General features: G+C 32.5%; 1 protein-coding gene across 3 annotated transcripts in view; it reads left to right on the top strand.

Moving 5' to 3' along the window:
* LOC130448322 (protein Skeletor, isoforms B/C) overlaps positions 1-24,657 on the top strand; it is an 83,272-nt gene that overhangs the window by 11,607 nt on the left and 47,008 nt on the right. For all 3 annotated transcript variants that reach the window (XM_056785611.1, XM_056785612.1, XM_056785613.1), the window contains exons 2-4: positions 10,797-10,937; positions 17,916-18,097; positions 21,126-21,288. In XM_056785611.1, the coding sequence (XP_056641589.1) occupies positions 10,797-10,937; positions 17,916-18,097; positions 21,126-21,288 (486 nt within the window). The remainder of the gene's footprint in view (positions 1-10,796; positions 10,938-17,915; positions 18,098-21,125; positions 21,289-24,657) is intronic.

Raw genomic sequence — 24,657 nt, 5'->3', positions numbered from 1 at the left:
AAAGAAGGAATTTGTTTCTTCAAGGACATCAAAAACTACTTTCGATTTGTTACATTAAACCTATCGTGCCACAATTGCTGTCAAAGTACAATTTCATTCTTTATGTTCGGTAAATCATAAAACTGGGCAATAGATTCACAAGTTGTCATCTACGCCGGGTGTAACTTATATAATGCGAATGAAAGCGTGTTTTCTTCAGCAAAACTCTTGTTTCCACGCGACTTTGATGTAATGTCCTCCTCCAGTCCGACTTTCTCTGCAACAACAACAGCTTCCATTATAATTTCGTCTGTCACTTTTTCCGGATTTTCATGGTGGTTTCTAATTAAAAGTGAGATCCTTTTAATGTGTTCCGAGGCTTTAACCACGTCCAAAGCTACAGATTGGAGTACGTTGACAACGGGTTCCATCAAAGCTAGAAGCTGCATGCAGTTGGAAGGCACTTTTCCGAGTTGCACTATTTCCTTCCTGTCATAATGTTTATGAGATAAAGTCTGGAAATATTAGGTATCAACTTCTTCCTCAGAACTGATTCCCGAAAAAGTTTATATTATCTTTGGTGATTCCCATTGTATTTCTAATTTAGATTTTGGACGAGCAATGAAAGTAGAGGACGATTTCGCATCTAAATCTTCTAACCAAATGAATCCGACAAACATTTCTTGGATTTTTTTAGTTTCTTCACTTTTTTCATAATATCACGCTTCCACAAATACCAATAATTTCATTTTGAATATCCACTGATACTTTACTCAATGTTTTAAAATCAAATGTCCCGTGTCAATTCGCAGCCTGTATAAATCCTCGAGAATACCTTCACCATAATGTTTACCTCGTGTGACCCGCAAAACGTAATGCAGGAAATAATAGATTTTCTAATTTTGCGATATTCTTCAATAATTCCCTCGGAATATTTGTTCAGTTTCAAATCGACCCCTTCGAGAAAAGATTTAGCAGCTTTCAATGCCTCCTTATGGAAGTGCTTTTGGCACTGCTCGTCAATATCTTTGAACTTGCAAAAGGGCCTCATAGTAAATGATCCCAATATGCTTCTAAATGAATTTTTATTTGGTGGGAACAACATACAATATTTACAAAATGCTCCTTTTTGGATGTCAAAATATTAATGATATTCTGAATATTTCAAGACTTTCTACAATATACATTAAACCTTAATTCCTTAATTCCTGCGATGCGGAATTTATTAATAGATTAGGAAGTCAATTGCTCGCACGGCCTTAGGACTTGTCGCTATGCTTTGATCTCTGGGGGGAGGCAGGGGGACAGTTGCCCCCCTGAAGACGCAGTTGAATTACAGTAATGCATTGATATAGTAAGTGAATTAAAAATTCATAAAATCATTTTCCTGAAAATAGTATTAAAAATTATGTATTAAAGTATGTATTTATGTATTAAAAATCCGTGCTAAGATTAGGAGACATAAATTATTTATCTTAAACGAAAAGCTGTTGTCAATAAACAACATAATTTTATAGTTGTTTGTAAAAATTGAACATAATATCCAAAACGCGCATCGTTTCTTTGTTCGTACTTTCGCTTTCTTTAAACCTGTTTATTTTTCTAGAACAACACGTTGAAAGTGAAAGAAAGAAAAGTGAATACTTCGTAAAACGTTACAAAAACTGAATCGAGTATGAACGTCACGGCAATAAATAAAGAAAGTTCCTCCGACATGATGAATGATGAAAAATAAACGTGACTTGTGTTAGGTAAAAGATTGGAGGAGTCTTAATTTGATTTACTTCGAATTTACAGTTGAATTGAAAGGTCGTTATCAATTATATATATATATATATATATATATATATATATATATATATATATATATATATATATATATATATAATATAGTAGTTCTAAGCTTTCTTGAAAAAGCAAAATTTATCGTAAAAAAGAAAAAAATCAGCAACGAATTATGCCATTTTCAACGGCATTACATTTTTAAAATTGCATTATAAGGGACAATAAAGTTCAAAAATAATTTCTATAATGGAAGTATTTGTAGTGACCTGCATTCTTTAACGTTTTAAAAGTTAATTCGAAAACTTTACGATTTATTGAATTTATAAGCTAGTTTCATAATATATTGAATAAGATGCTTCTTTTCTAAACTATGTCCCAAAAAAACATTCCCTGAAAGTTTGCGTCCTCTAATATTAATTCCTCGACCAAGGGACCCTTGGAAAAACTCTGATTTTTTACTCACTACTCTAAAGGTCTTGTCCCCATTGATTATATTCAATGAAAAAAAATTTAAATTTATAAAATGTGCTCAATCTTATACATAAAGAAAATTTAAATTTTTGTAATCAAGAATATACAATAAACCAAGTAAGGAAAAATGTGCAGCGTATTGAAGTGTGAAAATTTTTATTTCACCAGACCTTTTCCCGACGTGTGTAAACCAAATCGAAACTCGTCGGAAAAATGAACGTAATGCTATTATTATAAAACCCAATCCCTGTGCTCTTGTGCCCATTGGAGACGGGCAGCTATGTATCGTCGTGAAAATCTAGGCACCGTTAAACGTCTTCTTGCCGTTAGAAGTAATCTCCTTCTGATGGTACTTCTCGAAACTGCCGTTTCCTGATTTTAACCTGCTCTTAATTCAAGTTACCAATATTTTCAGGAAAAAAGTCGAAATGAAAATGCAAAAAGTGATTTTTATAGTTATATTACAACTAATAATCCTACATATTTTCAACAATCTCAACATAACTTGGATCTTCATGATTTCTTCAACAGCACTCCATCCATCTGTCTTCTTATCTGCGGCTCTACAAAGATCCCCCGTTTTACTCAGAGCCGAAAATGATTTACACAAATGTTTAAAACAATTTATTTCTTCGATAAATGCATTAACAAATTGTCCAATTTTGTTATAGTCTCACATAGTAAGCATTTTCATATTGTATATTTAAAAGTAATTAATAAGAAAAAAATTAATTAGGAAAAAATAACAAAAATTCGTAAGTAGATGACATCCCCCGACATGGTAACTTCGCATTTCATAAGCAAGTGCCAAGTTATACATCGGGGACAGCTGTAAAGAAGACGAAGTACCACTCGGATTAGATCTTTTCTTGTCGAAGAAAGGGTTTATTCGGGGCAGCGAAAACACACACATTAAGACGTCCAGACCAAGAAGACAAGAGTGTATAGCCAGCAGGTTAAATCTTAACAAAAAGATAAGACTTCCCAGAACCTTCCATAAAGCTCAGGGGGTGGTGGAATGTTTCTCTGCGCATCCATACGCGAAATTTTGTTCCATGATTCTGAATTTCGTTACAAATACTTAGAAATAAAACTTAATTTCAGTAAGCGACGTATAATGGATTCAAATGAATGCAATTGAATAATATCATTGGAAAGTATAAATTCATTGGCATTTAAACTACACCGACAAATTATACAAAAGTATTTATGCTAACAATTATAAAATGAGCTAAATAGAACTTTTTGAAGACCTCAAACCCAAATGTGGCAAGAAACTAATTGATGATATTCTATAAAAGCAATTATAACATTTTATTATGAAATCTTTATTACAGCTTTTCAACTCCTTTCGGTTTTTTTTTCTCTGAATCGAATTCATCAAATCACTCGTTATCCTTGAATACAACTGCATTTGTACTGTTTGGATTTATTGTAACAAAAAAACATGTTATAGTCTATTGATTCAGTATTTGAAACCGATTTATTTATCGTTAGTTATTAGTTTCACCTTCAGTGATCATTAAATGTCTTTTAATTTGAATAATTATTCTTTTGAAATCAAAATTTACTTCCTTCGCTAATTAAACATACTTAAAAACGTTGAGTTATAATTTTTATGATTAGATATTACAAATTTCCGGCATCGCAGTGCTACGCCTGAATAATAATCTAGTCCACAAAGGTTAAATTTAAGATTGTATTGTAATAAATTAGAATTTTTCGACGAAGTTCAACAATATACAGTTCAATTAGAAACGTTTGATTATGTTTCAATACCTCCTGTAGGTGTTTTCAATAAATAATAACAATTTTTTTTCAAAATGTCTAGTGAATGGTTTCCTTGGCATATACAACGATATAAACATCTATATTTCACTATAAATCATAAATTTTACCGAGTTAAACTAAAAGTATCTATTAGTTATAAAATCAATTGATTTTTGTTATACAGGTTGTCCCCGTAAGTTACTGATTATTAACCATTAGGGATGAGCCGTCCCTGGCTTCCAGATACTAGTATACAATTGTTTATTACGTCAAACATACAAAATGGACATACGTAAGCATCCATTAAAAATTTATAAAGTTCGAATGTATAATTTAGAAAAGTGTTGATTTCGATGCTTCAAATGCCTATATTCAGAAGCAAGGAGTCGTATAAGAATTTTTTTATGTCATAGCTATTTCACGTCATCTACTCATCCCAGAATTTTTTGCATCAAGTCCCGGAACAACCGTATATGCTAGAATGGATAAAATAAGTTGAGTCCACCATATTTTTACTAATAAAAAATTCAACAATTCCTTATCGTAATTTGAACACTTTTCACAAATTTTAAGACGTTAAAATATTTGTGATTTTCTGATAAAAAATCAGAAATTAACATTTATGTTTTTATTGTATTCTGTGCATTTTTTGACGGATTTGAAATAAAAATAAGATCTCAATTTACTAACCAAAAAGAAAAAGAAACCTAACCTAAACTACACGTTAAATAGTTATTTATATTTCAGAATACAAATCGAGAATATTTCCAGGTAGTTAGAACTGTCATTTGGCAGTAACCATTATCATATACACCTGAAATATTCGATGTTTATATGTAGATATTGGGGTATCATATACACTACGACCCAAAAGATCTATTGAGTCCCATTTTCTTGCAGCCATACGGGGAAACCCAGTGTTCACAGCTAATCTGTTAATCCCACTCCCTTTAGTCTATAATGTGGGATGGCTTTAATTTCCACAGATTTTCGTCTTCTATTTAATATTCCCCCAAGTGAAGTGCTCTGGTCTTCTTCAGTATTTCACACTTCGACAGAATGTGGATAGAGGTCTCGTCCTCTGTGCAAAAAAATTTGCAAAAGTCTAGTGTCTTCAGGTGTTTAGCTTTTGCTCCTATCTACTTTCTTTTCCAATACTTTTTTATTGTTTTGTAGCTGATATTTCCCTTAACTCTAGCGTAATCCATAATTCTTGCCTAGTTCATTCAATTTTTCTAGACAAACCCAAACGACTTTGAATTTTATGATGCTGGTAATTAAAGCTCTAATAGTTGCTTGGATGCTTCCGATAATTCTTCTCTAGATTACTGGAACCATTTATCAATTGCATAGATATCTGCTCAAAAAATGCTTGGTGTGTTGTTTGGTTCTGGATCCCTACACTCCCATTCCAGCTCTGTCTGCTGCTTCGAATCAGTGGTTTTCTCATTATTTAGGGACGATTTTTCTTTGTTGATTCTATGTGATGTGTTTTCTGCCACACTTTCCAATACTATGGAAGAGGTGTGAGATTTAGAATCACTTCTAGTGCAGCTATTGGGCATGATTTCCCGGTAGATGGTCCCGGTTGTACATAAGCAGACCAGTCTTTGTACCTTCGAGAGATTGTTCCTCGTGGTATTCAGACTAATTTTATATCCCCAAAGAACTGCTTCATATGTGATAATTGGTCTCACAATTGCTGTGTACATTCACAGTAGAATCTTCACGAAGTTTCCCGATACCATCAGGAATTTTGTAACCTATTTGATTATCTCTGATATATTCACCAGCTCTAGACTGCTTCTACTGAGGCGGATCATGTATGATAGAATATGAAATATTCGATACACTGAGATACTAAAAAAATTAAGCTGAATTAAATAAATTTATTGCTTCATAGACATTGTGAGAGTTTTCTGCCTTTCTCTTAGAACCATCTATTCATAGATCTACCTATATTACCAATATCAATGAATGTCAGCTATCAGAGGACTACTGAAAAAATGTTTGCCCCAAATAAATAATAAAAAGATGAACATTTTTTACAGATTGGAAGCATTCTATCACCCCCTTATAAATGATATTAAGGTTAATCCTCCAGAACAGATTTTCAAATTATATACTCAACAAAATCATTACTGACTCTCCTGTTATTAGTTATTAGATTTTATTATTGTTCTTTATACAAAGGTAGAAATATCTTGGAAGCGATTTAATCAATTTAATTATATACAATCCAAAGATGACATCATAAATAAAGGATTACCTAGTTTGAAAGTTCACGTTGCAAGTTAGAATAGACATACTTTCACTAACCAGTTTTGTTATACGTTAACTATAGGATAAAAAATCTTATCTCTCTATTACAACTGAACTATAGAAACCCTTCCTTCAAGTTTATAATAATTAATAATTTAAATTAAATGAGGAGTATTTATAAACAGTATGTCCACTTCAATATATGGTAACTGGAAATTACACCCGCCGCAAATTGAACCAAGCTTATGCACATCTCACACGTACTATACTGAACATAATGTGTCTGACGCGCGTTTCGTAAACGCTTAAGTCTCTGAAGACGATAACATGGTTATCGAACTCATCCCAAGGCTAGTCCAGAACCAAGTTTTTTCGTGGGTCTGTTCACTGTCTGTGTGAACATTAAGTATTTTATATAACATTTTAGTTTTACATTGTTCAATATTTTTTAGATTGTACATTAATTAATTGAATTGGTTAGAGCTTGTGGTAAGTTGCATGATACTAATCATCTGGGAGATGCAAATTGGGTGTTGGCTGTATTCAATATGTCTTATTATTAAAATAATCATTTGCTTGGGCTGGATTTCGGTCATACGTGGGCTACGCACGAGATGTGCTCGAACTGGATTCAATTTACTGCATTCTCATATGTAAACATCCTTATAAGGTGGTCAGAAGAAGGTGTTGAACATAATACGCAACATATAAAACAAAGCCTTGGAGGAAGCGAGTGGCATTATAGAAGAAGAATGGATTATGTACTTTGGAAACAAATAACATTGCTGATGAGTACAGACCCCATAATGTTTGCTGAAGTTCATATTTTCACACCATCGAAAAGGCTCCAGACTTTTTTGACAATAAATACAATTAGGTCTGCGAAACTCAAGTACCCTCAATGAAGAATGACCGTATCAAATAATGTTTGCACAAAAATTTTAAGTAAATCTATATTGGTTCCTTGTTTGGATAATGTTTTATGAATTGTCAGCAATCCGTGAATGCATATTATGAGAGGAGAGAGAAGGAGGAGAAGAAGCAATGCTCTGTTTGGAAAATTTTTATAATGAAACCTTCTGGCGTCTAAACAAATTTGAGAAGCAAATCGCATTAAATGCATACATGCGTAATAAACAAAAAATAAGACTCTAAGCGCAACTTTCAAATCAAAGACCTCTTATATCGAGAGTCCACACATTATTGAACGTATGGCAATACTGATAATTGACATTACCAATCGTGACGTACTCAGAATGTGTTGTCACACGAATGCTATTTGAATTGATGAGTCTTCCGCCGCACAGTCCTTATTTGGTACACAGTTATTTCTTCTTATACTCGCAGATCAGTAATAAATTGTGAGGTCAACGTTTTTCCACACCTGAAGAAGTAGTTGATGCGTTCAAATTACCACTTTTAGAAGTACCTCAATCGGAATGGAAAATATGCTTCTACAATTGGTTCAAAGCCATTTCCAAATTTAAATATTTCTTTTCATTTGTCTATCTTAAAACTTTATTTTTTATAATTATAACTTTATCAATAACAATGAATATTAACTTTATTCGATAATAGATGATTATGCTGATTATTAAAAAGTTATAGTTCACACAATAGACTTTAACAACTTTATCATCAGCAGTATCTGTTAATCAAATCATTCTTAGAGAACAATTCTCGCAATTTTTTTGTATTAATATGGATCATATTACTTTTATCTTTAATTGAAATATTTCCCAACTCTAAGTTTTGACAAACAAAGCTCCATCAGAAAAAGAATAAACTTTTTCACACAAAGAAAATGAACTTTTTTCAGGAACTGGTTGTAAAAGAAGTCTTTATTAAAAGACCTGAAAGAATAAAAACAAACTGAAAGAATTTCGATTAAATTCAATGTTCAATCAGATAAATTGGGACGGAATCGTTAAAGAAAAGCTTTTTAATTTCTCATGAATGCCCCTTCAATCAAAGTTGGAATAAATAAAATGCGATGACATGAAAAAGTATTCAAATTTAGCAATTAGTTCCATGAAATTAGATACACTTTATTGGAAGCTCTTTTTTCAATAGTCTGTGACACCTAAAAATATTTATTGTAGTCAGATTTTTCAACCGTTGAGACTACAGGGTGATTCAGAGATAAGAAGATTTTTGATCATCTGTTTGTTTCAAATATTTAAACATTGTCTCAAAGCCAATTAAAACCAATCTTAATATATTTACGTGAAATATTACTTTGATAAAAATTATTTGGAACTTGAAATATTTGAAGTGAAAGTATATGAAAAAAGAAAATATAATATGCAGCGATCACTAATTATCTTGAACTTTTCACGATTTCAAAAAAACTAGGAATTCTTTCGCAAACCACCTCTAATAGATAAATACGTGCAGAACTTCCAATCCCTCATGCAAATCTTAAGTGAAATTTGTCAGAAAAGACAGATTATATGTTCAAACGACAAACCTAGCAGTTAAAACGTGATGAAACGTCCAAATCATATGTGAAATAAATGCTAAAAAGCAGAAAAAATTAAAGGTCACCCTAACAAATTTGGACTAAACATAAACATCGTAACGACAATAGTTCCACAAGCTTATCCGCTATTATCATATTTTCCTCAATGCTGGAAATCTGTGAATACAGAAATCCACTAACAAAACACTCTTCTCATCCCCTCGGTGGCATCTAGAACAGTTTTAAAATTTCGCTGGATCCGGTGACCCCCTCACCTGCAGATATAATACTACCTATTTCCAAATCTCGAAAAAATGTGAAGATTAGATCTATCTATCTAAAAAAAATAGGTTAGGATTGATTGTTTGATAGAGTTAATAATTTAATAATAAATTCAACTAAACAAATTCTTAATTACATTTTATTTGATTGTGCTGTGAATGGATATCAAAAAAGGAAAACCTGGTCAATTGAAAAGGTGACCCAAGGACTTACAGCACAAGAACCAATAAATTTTAGTTAGAAAACTTCTCATTCGGAGTGGTAAAAATAAATATAGTAAATATTTATTGAAATAAATAAATTATTACATTTTTATTTATTATTGTTATAACACTCGTATTATAATCAAAATTAAACACTTATTATAACATAATCTCGCTTCTACAATGGTAATTACAAAAAAAATATAATTTTAATGAGAGGGATGTACTAGATGGATGGAAATTATGAATATTTGTACTAAATATGTTAGATGCAACTTTTTGCAAGTAACAGTCCTTAATTTTCTCAAAATATTACTCCTGGTTACGATTGTGCACCCCCATTTTTTGTCACGTCCTACGTAAACCCCCACCGAGTCTCCCGTAGACCCCGATTGTCCACTTGAACCATTTTAGGCACGACGGTGAAAATTATACAACAAGAGTTGAAATTTGAGTATCCAGGCATAGAAATAACAGGATACGGTGATGTCGAAGCGAAGGTAAGAAACCAAGCGGCAAAAGCAGCACAAACCTCAGCTTACAATCTTCCGAAACAAATATATTTACAAAGAGAATGGAAAAACACTTTTTGACAAGGTGAGAAACGAGGACGTTAGATGAACAAAGAAGATTGACAATGGATATTGGAAAGAAAGAGAGAGTGGAACGAACACATAGATCAAATGAATGACGACAGAATGGTCAAAATAACTAGAGATAAGTCGCCCTTAGGGCGCCGAAGCGTTGGAAAACCCCGCAAGACATGGAGCGAAAACCTCTCTAATAATTAAAGGGCAGAAGATATGAGAAGATTGATTGATTTTTGTTTTACTGTCAAACTGAGAGATGGAGAAGTATCTGTTGTTGATGTTTAGCTCTCCACGATTGGTTTGTTCGAACTGTCTACGGTAATCCGCACATCCAGTTCAGCTCCACATAATTTTTAGCATTTTGTCCGTCTGACTATAGCAGCGATGTCTCCTCACAGGAAAAATTTGTATAGTTGTAAATGTGCAGAAATGGAAGAAATTTTTGGCTTCATTATTGATACTTTTCTCCCTGGAAACGTCCTTTCATAAATTAATATTTTCATCGATAATTACTGATTGCTAGTGCCAAAAAATGTACTTTGGTCTCTCGCGCCGAGAGTGCGATGACTTTTTTACTTGATTTTTCTATCCACTGCTTCCAGCATTAACTTTTTATTCTAAATCAGAAAGTGTCTGTTATATTTTTTTGTATGTCATCTACTGTATTTTAAGCCGATCGTATTCTAGTTCGGATATAGTTCTGTCTTAATCAACTGTCAGTTTTTTGTATTTATACCATGCGTACATTTATTGCTATCTGTTTGAACTTAATTTACAAACATCTTCTATTTTTATACAACTATCAATGTTTTATTGCATACTTAAGAATTTGTGCCCACTCAACACCGTCCATTTACGGTTAAGTGTACAAATATTGAAAAACAATAGACCTATACAAGTTCTTTGTGTTTAACTTGGATATTATCAAATCCCAAAAGACGCAGAAATTAAATTTCATTCCAAAGAAGTCTAATCCGTTCATTCTATTTACAGAAAACTGTCATGGAGCACAATACTTCGGAAAACTGATAGGAAAACTTTCTGAATTACATCACGGCGTGTCTGGCGAAGTTTACGCCGTTGATGCGAGGACATTGTTTATTAAAGATTTCACATATGACGGACAAGGACCTGGTAAGTTTTTATAAAAGTTTTAGACCATTTACATTTTCATCCAAATCATCAGTATAAATTAACACCATTTAGAATTTATTTTGTTAATATTTTTCGTTGTAAATACATCAATTGAATAAAGTGAATTTGCCTTAGAAAATCACTAATTCTAGTATAAAACGAAATAACTGTTCAGGAATGAATCTCTTGAGATAAATTAAAATATCAAGTAATAAGTGCGCAAAAACATACTTCTTAATTGCGCATTCTACTTCAAAATAATCGGCCGAAGCATTTAGTCAACAACCCACTCTGAACCGATTAATACCTTCAATATTGGTTGTTATTTCCTAGAACTGAATTTGAATTCAGGATCCATCATAATGATCCAAGAGTATTTGGCTACAGTTAGAACATCTTTCATCAAAATTAATGTTTTTAAAAGCCGTGATCTAACGATAGCAAAGAAAGTACATGACGGATGCACTGAAGATGTAGGTCAAAGCTTGTGTTTGAAAATTAAAATTGGAATTCTTTTTATTGTCCTATGTCAGGACCCCCTTTATTTTCAGTCACTCTAAATAATTGTTAGATGCATGTCCATTCCCAAATGTGCCTCAACCTGAAAATTTGCTTTCCTCCCACGCCCTTGCGGCCCTCTATTTCGCTTTTCATTATAACAGCCGATAATGATTTCATCTGAAGACATGACTATTCGTCCATGTAAGCACATTTCAAATTCTTCTCTACGGTTGATTGTAGTGGCATTCAGAGTGTAAAAAAAATTCATTCTTTGTCTTAGTTTCAAGCTCAGACTGTCTGTACAAAATAGTGATTCCAGAAACTTCTAGAAAGTTGCACAAGCCGATTCAATCCTGCAACTAATTTCCTCATCCGGATCCAGTTGCTCAGTGATGTACTTCAATTTGAAGACCCTCTCAAGCATATTTATCTGAGGTGACGCGTTGAGATGCTGCTCAAGACCATGAACTTTGTCTTAGCAATCTCCCATTTCCTATCACAATGCAATAACAGAATTTATTAGATTCTAGAGACCCAGGAGATCCGTTCTCCATTAATTTTTACCCCGTATTCTTTTCCATGTGGAACTTTTTTAAAGACTTTGTCGTAATGTAGTGCGACCAATAGTGAAGATATATTCTTGTTAAACGCCTCATTGGATTTGAATATTGGTGTCACATTCGATGTGGCTTGTTGCAGCTGATTCTTCCATGCAAAAAATGCGACCATAATTGACCATGGTGTAGAAAAACTCTGGCAAACAAATATCGACTACAAAATTATTCGATTCAACAACCAACAAAATTTGATTAACCATGCTAGGATAGTCACTACCAGAAGAAAAATATGAATATCAAATTAACATTTGTTTTAATTCACTCTGAAATACAAATTTTTCGGTATTTCAAATACTACTGTACGTTCTAATATTTCTTAAAAAATCCAATTAATACTGCTAAATACCGGTACAGATTGTTTTTTGTAGTCCTCCCTTTATACAACTCTTTACATGGAACATTTATTCAAATTTGGAAATAGCATATTCGGTGTGAAGTATTTTAATAAAATCTTATTAACTTTTCTCAACTTTTTCTTTTCAAGTTCTTTCTGGAAACTAACATCAAATATAAAAGATATGATCAAAAAAATAATCTAGTTGTTGTTTAAGACCTTTCTAAAGCTGTTCCCAAGGACAATTTACGTTGATGAGAAGAGAGATGGAAAATGAAAGGAGGTTTATCTGCTTAAGGACTTGTCGAGTACCTAGAGTTCAAAAAAAGCTATTACCCCAGATAAAACTTTTTCTTTATAGTGCAATTTCATACTGACGCTCGACGTTGGACTCGAGTCTGAAATGCGGTCTCTTGGTGCGAATTAGACTAGAACGAAATAAATGTAGCGTCAAATGTAAATAGCTTCAAGCTTCATAGCTGATCATTGTTTAGTTTTTACCTTATTATAAGACGGGGTTTGAATGTCTACGGGTATAAAAGCTCGCCGTACTTATCTAAAGAAATATTTAAGTATCGTTCATAACCATACGAGCGGCAAAAAGGACAACGAGAAGCGTTATATATATATCCTTGTTAACAGGATATCATATCTACCTATGTCTATTGAAGTAATTTTCTACATAGCGTCCGAAATTTTGTGGGCACGCTCAATAAGAATCTGCAGAGGAGTCGCCAAAGGTAAAGCGAAACCTCTTATGAAAAATGGTCATATCTGGGAGATACATCAAGATGGAGTACCAAAAAAGTTTAGCTATGGGAAAAACCGAATATTATAACTTAACAGAAATTCCATTAAATGGTATACAGATGAACCCAAAACAACAAATTAAATTGTAATAAAAGTAAACGGGCACGACATTCTAAAAGCTTGGAGAATACCAAAGTAATTATCAAAAACAGGATATGATCTTATTATATAAAAAGCAGCAACTATAGATCTGAGTATCTAGAAACCCAATTAGTTATGAGCTACCCTGGTGCTCGAGGAATCGTAAAATCATAAAGATTAAAGTAGGAGCGGATAAACTCTTCGTAGGACTTGGACTCTTTCGTGGAATTGGTTACAGGATAGTAAAGACACTCCTAGGAAAATAAAACCAAGCAAGATCTGTTGACCAATCTACGAATAATAATAGAAGTCTTATTATCCGCCTTAATAGACAATAAACACACAAAGTCGATGGGTACATCCTACAGATTCTGTTACGTAGAGGATGGAGTTTGTATATACAGACTACTGACCCCCAGATCATCACACATGAAAGCGTATAAATTAGAAGATGAAGGTATTTGATAGCTAATTCGTCTTACCTGAGTATTGAGACTGGAACCTAGAGCCAAGAATCAGCTTGAAAGGAGATAATTAGATGTAAACATTTGAAAACTTTCAGGAGCGAATAATTTGAATGATTTGTATTCGTATAAATGCGATTTATGGAATGGAATTTCATAATTTGTGAGATCAAATTCATGAAAAGTTAGCTAAAAATATCAAATCCTTTTAAAAATAATACAATTAGGACAAGTATTCAAGCATTTCCCCTCCGAATTCTTCAATGCAGCACCCATTTATTTGAAATTTTGACAGATGATAGAGGGTGGAAAATTTTTCACCCAAAATAACTCTAAATCGAAATACCAGTAAATTCAAAGTAAAAAAATGTAATATAATGTTTTTTCGCCAGATCAATAGCTTTTGAGTTATTCTTAATTGAAAAGTACGATTTTTCGTCAAAAAAACTGCATTTTTCAATAGTTTTTTACTTATAACTTTGTAATGATGCATTTTATCGAAAAAAGTGTGATTGACAAAAATGAAGTTTATAACAAAGCAAAGAAATTAAGCTTTATTTTGAGATCTTAATGTTCTACCTAAAGCAAGTTATAGATATTTTAATAGCTTTTGTTTTATGTAATTGAGCATTTAACTTCGAATAACAGGAAAAGGGTACATTTTTCAACAAAGTCATGAAATACTTTTCAAAGTACTTAAAAACACCTTTCAAATGAGCACTGATAAAAGTCGTTTCGACTGAAATTTCAGTGAGATATGATGTACAATAGTTAAAGCTAAGAAAAAATTGTACTAAAACTAATGCTATTTCATTGAAAATAAAAATTAAACTTATTTCTTGTAATAAATACTATATTTGGATGTTATTCACGACATCTGAAAGTTTGGTTGGTGAGAAATTCATAATTTTGAAAAAAAATGAGCTTCAAATAATACTTTTTTTGATTTTTAAAAATATATTTTTTGCTCATTTTTTCTCTATATCTATGAGAGATATAAAAACAAATAAACAATCAAATCAAAACATTTTTTGTGACGATTATTTTGCTTTCTTTGTAGCATAAAAATTTTTATATATATAACCAAATTAATCTGTCACTATAATGTATTTATCCAAAGCCTTTTGACCCTTTATTGATAAAATGTGGAGGGTCTCAAGCCCTTCTAATATACATAAGCTTGTAGCCCTGAAAATTACCTTTAAAATGGTTTTTTTGTAGCATGTGATAGCTTCAAAATTAATGGAGTTACCTAAAAAACTAAAAAATAAGAATTTGAAATTGAAATTGAAATCACTTCGTGTTTGGATACACTTGAATACTGAAAGAATTCAAAATCAAAACATTAACAGTCGATAAAATTTTTTTTATTTTTTATCAAAGGGGTGGTTCCTTAAGGGTTGACAGGGTATAGACAATTAAAAATTACTTCAAGTAGAGACAAGAAACTTATACCAAAAAGAATGCAAAATCTAAAAGCTGGTAGTCATTAGATTTATTTTTATTTCATTCTTTGCAAAGGGGTAGTTTTCAAGGGTTGAATAATAAAAATCAATAACCAATTAAATTTCATTAAAATGCTATAAATTTTTCATGGTAATATCGAAATTGCAGTTTTTTAAATCTTTAAATGATTTTTTCCTACATTATTTTCATCAGAAGGGTAGTTTTTAAAGATTTCTAAGGGTTGATACTTTAAAATATATAAATTTTCTAGTATACAATATGTTAAGATATTTATGCTGCATAAACGAAAAACATTTAAATTGAAAAAAAGTAGAAAAAACTATAATATTGGTATTTTTTGATAATGGGTGGTTTTCACCCCATAAAAACAATTTGCACACTTTGCGATCATGTAAATCTTGATATGGAAGGTAAGAAGAGATTCATTCTAAATTTTTAGGAAAATCGGAGCTGAATTAAATCACTTCAAATGGATGTTTTTATTTGTTCCTAATATTTTATTTTCAGTAAAAACATTAATTTAACGAAAGTCTAAAAATATTTTCAGCAATAATCAAACCAAAAAGTAGGTCTTCCCTTTCCTTCATACTCCATTTACCAAAATCACGTAAAATCGTGTTATCGAAATTTAGTAATAAATTTCACTCGTTTTAAATTTTAACTAGTTATTTTTTACTTTTCAATATAACTCTAAAACCTGTTGATTAGTGTTTTCAACTGTATTTTTTTAAGCTGCTCTCAAGCTCAATTTACTATATTAAACTTATCTTTAATATGTACAGATGTGTTGATGGTTGTACCTCGATTTCGTAAATCTGGGACTGTGCACTTAATTGTTCGCTCATTAGCTTTATTTGTCTTACTCCCATGCAAGGGATACAAGAAAAATATTAATCGTAGCAAATATAATCAGAATAATTAGTTATTTTGTCAAATTATTACATTGAAATCAGTCTTTGAGGAGTGCAGAGTTTAAATTAAATCGGATAGTTGAATCAAGACGTTAAAGTCAGTTACAAGCATACGAATATGGTCCCAGAAGTACCTGACCTGACCTACAGATGGCGGTAATTGCTTGAAAAATACCACTGTATTAGAAAGTTCCCAATCTATATAGCATATATTTCAAGTTTGAAGATGCCAAGTTGATTAGTATTTGTTCGGCAAATATCAATAGTGAATTTGTAAAACAGAAAATTTGATCATCGGAATGTGCTCCTCAGTCCTCAGCCCAACCAAAATAAAAGCTGAACTTGATTCTATTCTGGGCAAGACTGCTCCTTCGTTATCAACAGTAAAATATTGGTTAGCAGAGGCCGTACGGCGTACAACCTGCGAAGACCAGCATCGCAGTGGTCGACCAAATGGGATGACGACTCCAGAAATGTTGAAGAAAATCCAAAAAGCGGTACTAGATGATCGTCGACTGAAAGTGCACGAGCTAGCAAATGTAGTAGACATTTCAAAAACTGCGTTACATCGCTTGTTAACTGAAAATTTGATTAGGAAAAAACTGGGCACAAGATGGGTGCAGCGTTTGCTCACAATTGAACAAAAACAGCATCGTAAAGATGTTCCCATCTAGTGTTTGGTAATGTTTTACAGAAATAAATTCTGATTTTCGCGCTGTTTCATAGCCATGGACGAAACGTGAGTCCATTATTTCACATCATAAGCAAAAGAATAATAGTCTAAAAAAGAAGAACCGGCTCCAAAGAAGGCAAAGACCGTTCCATCTGCAGGTAAGGTTTTGGCGTCGGTTTTTTGGGATGCGCGTGGAATAATTTTCATTGACTATCTTGAAAAAGGCGTGCTATACGAACTTATTGCAACGATTGGGCGAAGAAATCAAGCAAAACCGCAGCATTTGACGAAGAAAAAAAGTGTTGTTTAATCACGACAATGCACCAGTTGAAACCCCCGTTATTACAATGGTCAAAATTAATGAATTCAAGTTCAAATTGCTACCTCATGTACCTTATTCGCCAGATTTTCTCGGTGGTTAAGGATTTTCCAACAATGAGGAGGTTATGTCGGCAGTTAATGGCTATTCGGAGGACGTTGACGATTGTTAATAAAAAAAAAGGTATCAAACTTAATGAACATCGCTAGAAAAAGTGTAGAGAGTTGAAAATATGTCTTTTTTTCTGGGATCATCTCGATTAAGTGAAACTAATAAAAGTATGCTAGAAAGTTCGATTAGACCGCAATTACAATAAATAATAATACCGTACAATAAAGCTTTCTCATGTATGGCTGTCAGAAAAGTTCTCAACTTTTGATATCAATTTAAATTTATTCTTTTTCTTTGTATATGTGCTCTTATACTGGAGGAACTAATCTCTTCGAGGTACTTTTGATAAGTGCTTGGTCGGGTACAATAATGAAGTAGACTGGTAATTTCCGTATAGAACGCGTTATTAAATTGTATATAATTGCATACTTTTTATCTGGTAGTTTAGTTTGATTAGGAGATTAATTCTTCTACTCTTACCAGAATTACTGTGTTTAATTATACAGAATCATCTATAAATTTCCAAGCAATGTATTGTTTGAAAAAATTAATCTTATTTGGTAATATATTTAGTGTATATTTACTACTTTACCGAAAAATTGAAATTGCCACGCCCTGTAAATCAATCTTCTGCCGTCTTTTCCATTCCCACTAAATAAGTTTTAATATATTTTTTTTTCATATTTTCAGCTGCCTACTTTTACGCTAGTGTGCATAAAACAGCTGACAAAAACGGCTTCCGTTTAAGAGACGAAACCGGAAGTGGCGCAGTCATAAGAAGATATCGAAAAGAGGGAATCGCTCTCACGCTGCCGGAAGGAAAAACCATACACAACATTAAGATATTCTATTTGTGGTGCGAAGAATTCGACGTAAGTTATTTCCTCCTTTTTCATAGAAGCTTCTTTTTTCGCATTATCGCATGCTAATCTTAAGGGTCATAGGTAGAGTTTTATAATACATAAAAATTGTCAGCATTATTTGCTTATAGTATAGTTCTTCTACATAAACACATTTTCCGAAAAATAAAAACTGATTTCTTTTCTCAATTCCATAAGCTGATTATAACAGATTTGATACCTCTCTTGAGAGGTAATAGATTCGAAGAGGTATTTTAGACTTTTCTATGATATTTGGCGGCATACATTCGATTTATATTTCAATAAAATGCAGCGCCTTGAAAATTGATAAAAATCAACAATTTTAGATATCCTTTCATAGTTCTTTCAATAACAATTGCAGATTATAAAAACTCTTGCCGATAATTTTCTTTGATCTTCCATAGATGTAGATCATTTTATAATTTTTTTATTTTTATAAATACTTAATTGTAGTCATACTAGGAACTAGACGAGTAAAATGAACCTGCCTGTGAAGGAGTTTGATTTGAACAGGGTACCAGACGTGAACTGAGCCCTTTTTGTACTCCATTCGTATATTACAACTTTGGTAGTCTTTTATTATACGCAAATAATCTTGTCGCAATGGAACTATACCTAACGATTCAGGTATTACCATCCGTTTATTCTGTTTAAAACCACAAAACTTGACGCAATGTTTTTAAACTAACCTTATTGTATATAAATAAATATCACTTAACCTCGCCACTGCTTATCGCAGACTATCTAGCAGATATATTTCAAAGAAATTGTGTACATACGCTTTTCGACACCTTCGGCCAATAACAATGCATTTATGTTTAGAATTTGATGTTTTCATTGAATAAAATTTACCTGCCTGTGGAGGAGTTTGGCTTAAGCAGGGTACCAGACGTGAACTAGGCCCTTTTTGTATCTCATTCGTATATTAGAACTTCGGTAATCTTTTATCATATGCAAATAATCTTGTCGCCATCGAACTATCCTTGACAATTCAGGTATTACAATCCGTTTATTCTGTTTTTTTTGTTTAAAACCACAAAACTTATCGCAAAGTTTCTAAGCCAACCTAATTATATATAAGTAAATGTCACCAAACCTCGCCACTGCTTATCGCAGACTATCTAGCAGGAATATTTCAATGGAATTGTGTACATACGCTTTCCGACAGCTTCGGCTAATAATAATACATTTATGTTTACGATTCATGTTTTCATTGATAAACAGTGGAGATTATAAGTCCACGTGGACTGACGGTATGAGTGACGTGAGTATTTATGAAATATTGATTGTTTCTCGCATAACTCTTCTGCAATTGGAAGAACTATACTTAGTTTTAACAGTACAAATACAGAGAATTGACCATCAAATATGTTTGACAATTGACTTATCTAAAGTTTCTATTGCGTTGCATAAATCCATCAATTGGGTGTAATTTTCTAGAAACCTCCTCAGTTAATCGCATGTGAGTTGTTAGATACCTCAATGTAGTACGTTCGGAATTTACACTACACAAATGAAATTGACATAATGCCATATCTAAACATGCAGGTATATATAGTTTTTAGTGTTTATACACTGTGACCCAAAAGTCGTAAAATATGCCCTTTTCTTGCCTTGGAACTGGTAGATGAAGCTGATCTATTAATTTCATGTTCTTGACGTGGGATAGATCTACCTATCAATGATCTTCGTCTTCTATTTCTTATGCTCTTAAGTGTAATGGATCTACTGAACACAGTGCGTACACCACCAATACATCAGTACTCACTGACTGACACGCGTTTCTATATCCAAGTTTCGTCTTTCTAAACTATTCCTTAACAACTAAACTATACAGTGAACTGTACGGAATTGGTCATTTGTACCATTAAATCGGTGGATACATTTTTCAACAATTTTTCATTATTAATATTTATGACTGACTATTTTTCGGTCCGTCGATATTTCAATTGAGCTATGTGCTCTTTAAGCCGGACATTAACGGATCTCTTAGTCTGCCCAATATACTTCCTGTCATATTAACTTCTGCTAAACTTCAGGTGTCCAATGACGCGGAAATTGTTCGTACTTAGGTTGATTCATCTTGATTTTTGTGGAGAGGAAAATATCTAAGAGACATCTCGACTGCTGAGAGATATGTGAGATTTTCACTCTTCGCTTCTCAACAGACAGAAATTACTTCATCATTCTGTTTAGATTTATTTGGTTCACCTACTAGATCTAGGTTGTTTGTATTTGTCACCAGATAGAGTTTTATAGACTTCCTCTTCAGCTATTAATTTCAGAACAATATTTTCTGGTGACAGTAAGCTTCTACTTACCCTCTACCATCTTTAAAATGTAAAAAAGGTGTTCCACTTTATGATAGTAAAGACAAATTGGTAAGTCATGGAGCCATGAAACATCCACACGTGTGAGTAGCTGCGTTAGATGATGATTTATACTTCTTGTATTCTAGTGAGGGAAAATTCAATATTAGGAATTAATATTTTTGTCTAGTTTGTCTCTTAATACTGTCCCATCGTCTTTGATACCTCTCCACGGATATCTCCTTTACTTTGTTTAAATCATCTTCAACTTAATTCAAGCTTATTCCCTCACCAGTGAGTCAGCTAGTAACATTGCTGCTTCCTTTGATACAATGAAAATGCTGTACAGATAATAATGAATTGAATTTTCTCATACATGTTGCTGTACATTCGGAATCTGATTGCATGATACCAAAACGGAGTTGCATATAATATAGTTGATTAAGTACTTTACAGAAGTAGAGTCATTGAGATAGATTTGGCATTAAACAACTAAAGGCAATAGCATAGTCATACACCTAAATGCCTTACGGTTGATTAAGAATTCAGTTCCAGTCTTTTCTTCCATGAATTCTAGATTTATAGAGTTTACTCGGCTCTACTGTAGCAAATCTGGCTTATTTTCAATTTATTAGATTAATCAAATTGAAACAGCAATAGATGTGGCTATAGCAACGCACATACTAAACAAAAAATATGTTTTTTTTCAGGTCAATTTTGGAGATGTTAAAATCCCCAGAAATTTCGATTATCCACGGCCGCAGAAAATTGATCCACTCACAGGTGTTCATGCTGTCTCATCAGACAATGTTGTCATCGTTGATGCTCAAACTTTATTGATACCCAATTTTTCTTATGACGGAGAAGCGCCAGGTAATTATAATTTATTATAGTAATAATGAAAATATTAATTGGTTAAACCCCCTAACGGGCGTGGTATAAATTCTCTCTAGATCCTCTTTTTAGGGTAGATCAATCCACACAATCAATATCTACAACTTCTCGCTTATTTCCTACTACAACTTCCTATTTCTTGTTCTTTTCTGCCAGTTCATATCTCCTACTCTTCTAGATCATCTTCCACCTCTTTTAACCATTTTGTCCTAGGCCTACCATGTCCTTTTCAACCACCGGGATCCCATCGCATCATATTGTATGCTATAGATTTTGTTCTTCTTCAACCACTAAAATCGCTGAGCCTCTTGGTTCATTATCTTTCCTTTCACTGATTTTCAGAGATTCCATGATTGTTCTGATTATCATTCTTTCTATGCTTCACAATTTTTCTTAATAATTTCATATCAGAGTCATTTCTTCAGCTAAGTAGATCATTACTGGTCTAATCATCGTTTTTTTTTCTTCGTTCGCACTATCAAAAACTGTCTCTCTAAATCAGCTACTGTAACATAAATTTCATTATCTGTTTCTGTTATTTATTTATTAATCTATTGGATCGAAATCCTGCCTGAGTATGAGTGAATGTGAAATCTATGTCCTATTTTAGTCCCTCCCCGTTTATACGTTTACATAACTACTACAGAATTGTTAACTTCATATATGATTTCCTGCGGGTCATTTCCTATGATAAAATTCTGAGGAACACATTTAGAACTCCTACTTAATTCAAAAATTTTACTTAGTTGACTACAGTATCTTAGTATCCGTGCTGATTGATTCGAAGTATATTTAGGATAATTTTATTTTTTTTTTTCGGTATTTCTGGCCGAATTTCATACTAATTCCTCTGATATAGTATTCTTTGAAATATGGTATCAACGCGTTGATTTTCTTACTAAAACTCGTACCTGCACATTTCTGTTTAAATTTAAAACTATTTTCAAAAAATGTTGAGTACAATATGTATAGGTACAATAATAACCGTTGCTAGCGGGAGCTTACAACAAGTGTTTATTTACATTAGAGTAAAAACAAACTTTTCAGTTTTCAATAAATAATTATTGCACTTGAACTTAGTGATAAATTTACGATGAGAGTAAAATTAACATGATACGATCGACACAAAAAGGAAATGAACAAACAAAAAAAAAACAAAAAGGAAACAAATAAAAATCTCACCAAAAAAAGTTAAAATTAATTAAGAAATAAAAAATAGGATCGTAGAGGGTTGAAAGTTTAGGGTTGTATGTTTTTTTCAATGCTGTATCATAAAAAAATTCAGTGGTAAGCTACCCTTAACATTCAGGGGGATGAAAAATAGATGTTGTTCGATTCTCAGACCTACCCCATATGCACACAAAATTTCAAGAGAATCGGTCAAATCGATGAGTTCAATTACAAACACCGTGACACGAAAATTTTATATATTTGATTGATTTCCATTCATCTTAAAAGTAGGCTACTTTCCAATAATTTTCTATTAGAATTGAAAGCTCTATTTGTATTAATTATTTTTTCTTCAACCTCAGTATTCCCGTCTCATCTTTTATTGATCAAACTTTTCTACTACCATAAATTAATATTCGCCAATTTTCACCTTTCCTCTTTGACATTATTTTCCAAATCTCATAATGTTGCATCCATTAATTTTTGAACCCGACCGCTTTCCCTCTGTAACTGTCTCACTTAACATTGTCTCCATTATAAATCTTCTTTTGATTACAACTTACTATCAGCATAGTCGATTATTTCTCCACCTTAAATTCCCTTCATAAATTTTCCTCAGGTGTAAGTGTCGATGGGTAGATTTCAGTTGATACGCCCTTGCGATTTGCAGAAACTGGTGGTACATGATATAGCTTCATTTCAAATTCAGGAAAATCAAAGAATGCTTGAAAAGCATACATAGTTTATAATTCTCGTAATATGTGTGCTGTGCAGTTTTAAAATTTCATTGATGTGGACGAGTTTGATGATTATCATAATAAACAAGTAATACAAGTCAGCATCAGCACGGAAAATTTAGAGGCGAGTTACCAAAATGACAGAAAATGTACGGAAACAACAGATCGGCGCATTAAATAGAATATGATATTTAATGTTTCATTGAAAAAACGTTAAGGTTATTTCTCGGTCGACAAGCGTGGTACTCTGATAATAACTGAAAAGATCTTGAGGAAACTAAGATTTTTGCACAACTACAGATGACGCTTTTGCTTTGATTAGAACACATGAAGTGAGTCCATTATATGTTCGAAAAAGAGATATAAATTAAATCTCTTTCCACTGGGCATATTGGTCGACAAATTTCATTTGATTATTCATCAAGAAAGTTCATGAAGTAACGAAAAATCCGTGATATACACTCTTGTGAAAGCTTAGAACTGCATTGGTTATCGTACTCCATTAAAGACATATAATGCCAGTAATATTTATAAGAAATGCGCTGACTTAACCGCACTAAAATGCTTTCCAGATCTGTGGAATGTTTGGAAGAAATTAGGTCATTTTTGGTTACAAAAAACCGAACGTATATCGTGGACTACTTTTATCTTTGTGTACCTTCAATTTGTTGTAATGTTCTAATTTATTTTTTCCAGCTTCTTCACATTCGTTCCATTTCGATTCTTCGGTTTCATCGTATATTTTCTGAACCCAATTTTCACTCTCTTTATCTTGTCTATTGCTATATTTTTTGCTCAAATTCTGATCTTTTTATTTAAATTCTCTATCTTCTCTATGCAAGTTGAATAAACAATTTTTCTTCTATGTTAATTTCAATTTTTGTTTATATATCAACACCTCACTTTTTTCTTCTTGATTTCCAGTCTTACTAAGCATGTTATTTCTTCAAACTTCACTAAATTTTCGCTGTCTTCATTTGTAATTTATTTCCCAGGAAGGTTTCCATTGCATTATTTATCTCTCTTTCTATTGCTTTTCCCTTTTCTTTGTTCTTTAGCCCACATCTGCTGAATTTTCCGTCAATTCATCATTTCAGTTTCCTACTTTCTCCCATTTTGGTCAACATATTAATCATTTTTTCTATATTGTTTCCTAGCTTTGTCGGGGATCTCCCTAATTTCATTTTCAATGCTCTCAGCATTATATGTGTGAGTAAGTTTCTCCCATATAAAAATAATATCGAATCCAAATCTAAGCCGGTTAATAACAAAATATTCAGAGAGGTATATTGCACGTAACTAGATATGAATCAGGAATAAAAAGCTTTCGCAATAGTTTCAAAGATTGTTTGCGCAGAGAGTCGAATTGTTGATTAATGGATTCAGCTGTTCAACTCCTAAAATAATTCTTACACTATAATTACAAAATCGAGGGATTCTT

This window comes from Diorhabda sublineata, chromosome 8 (assembly GCF_026230105.1).
Source record: "Diorhabda sublineata isolate icDioSubl1.1 chromosome 8, icDioSubl1.1, whole genome shotgun sequence".
Classification (NCBI taxonomy): Eukaryota; Metazoa; Arthropoda; class Insecta; order Coleoptera; family Chrysomelidae; genus Diorhabda; species Diorhabda sublineata.
This window is presented reverse-complemented; position numbering and strand designations above follow the sequence as displayed.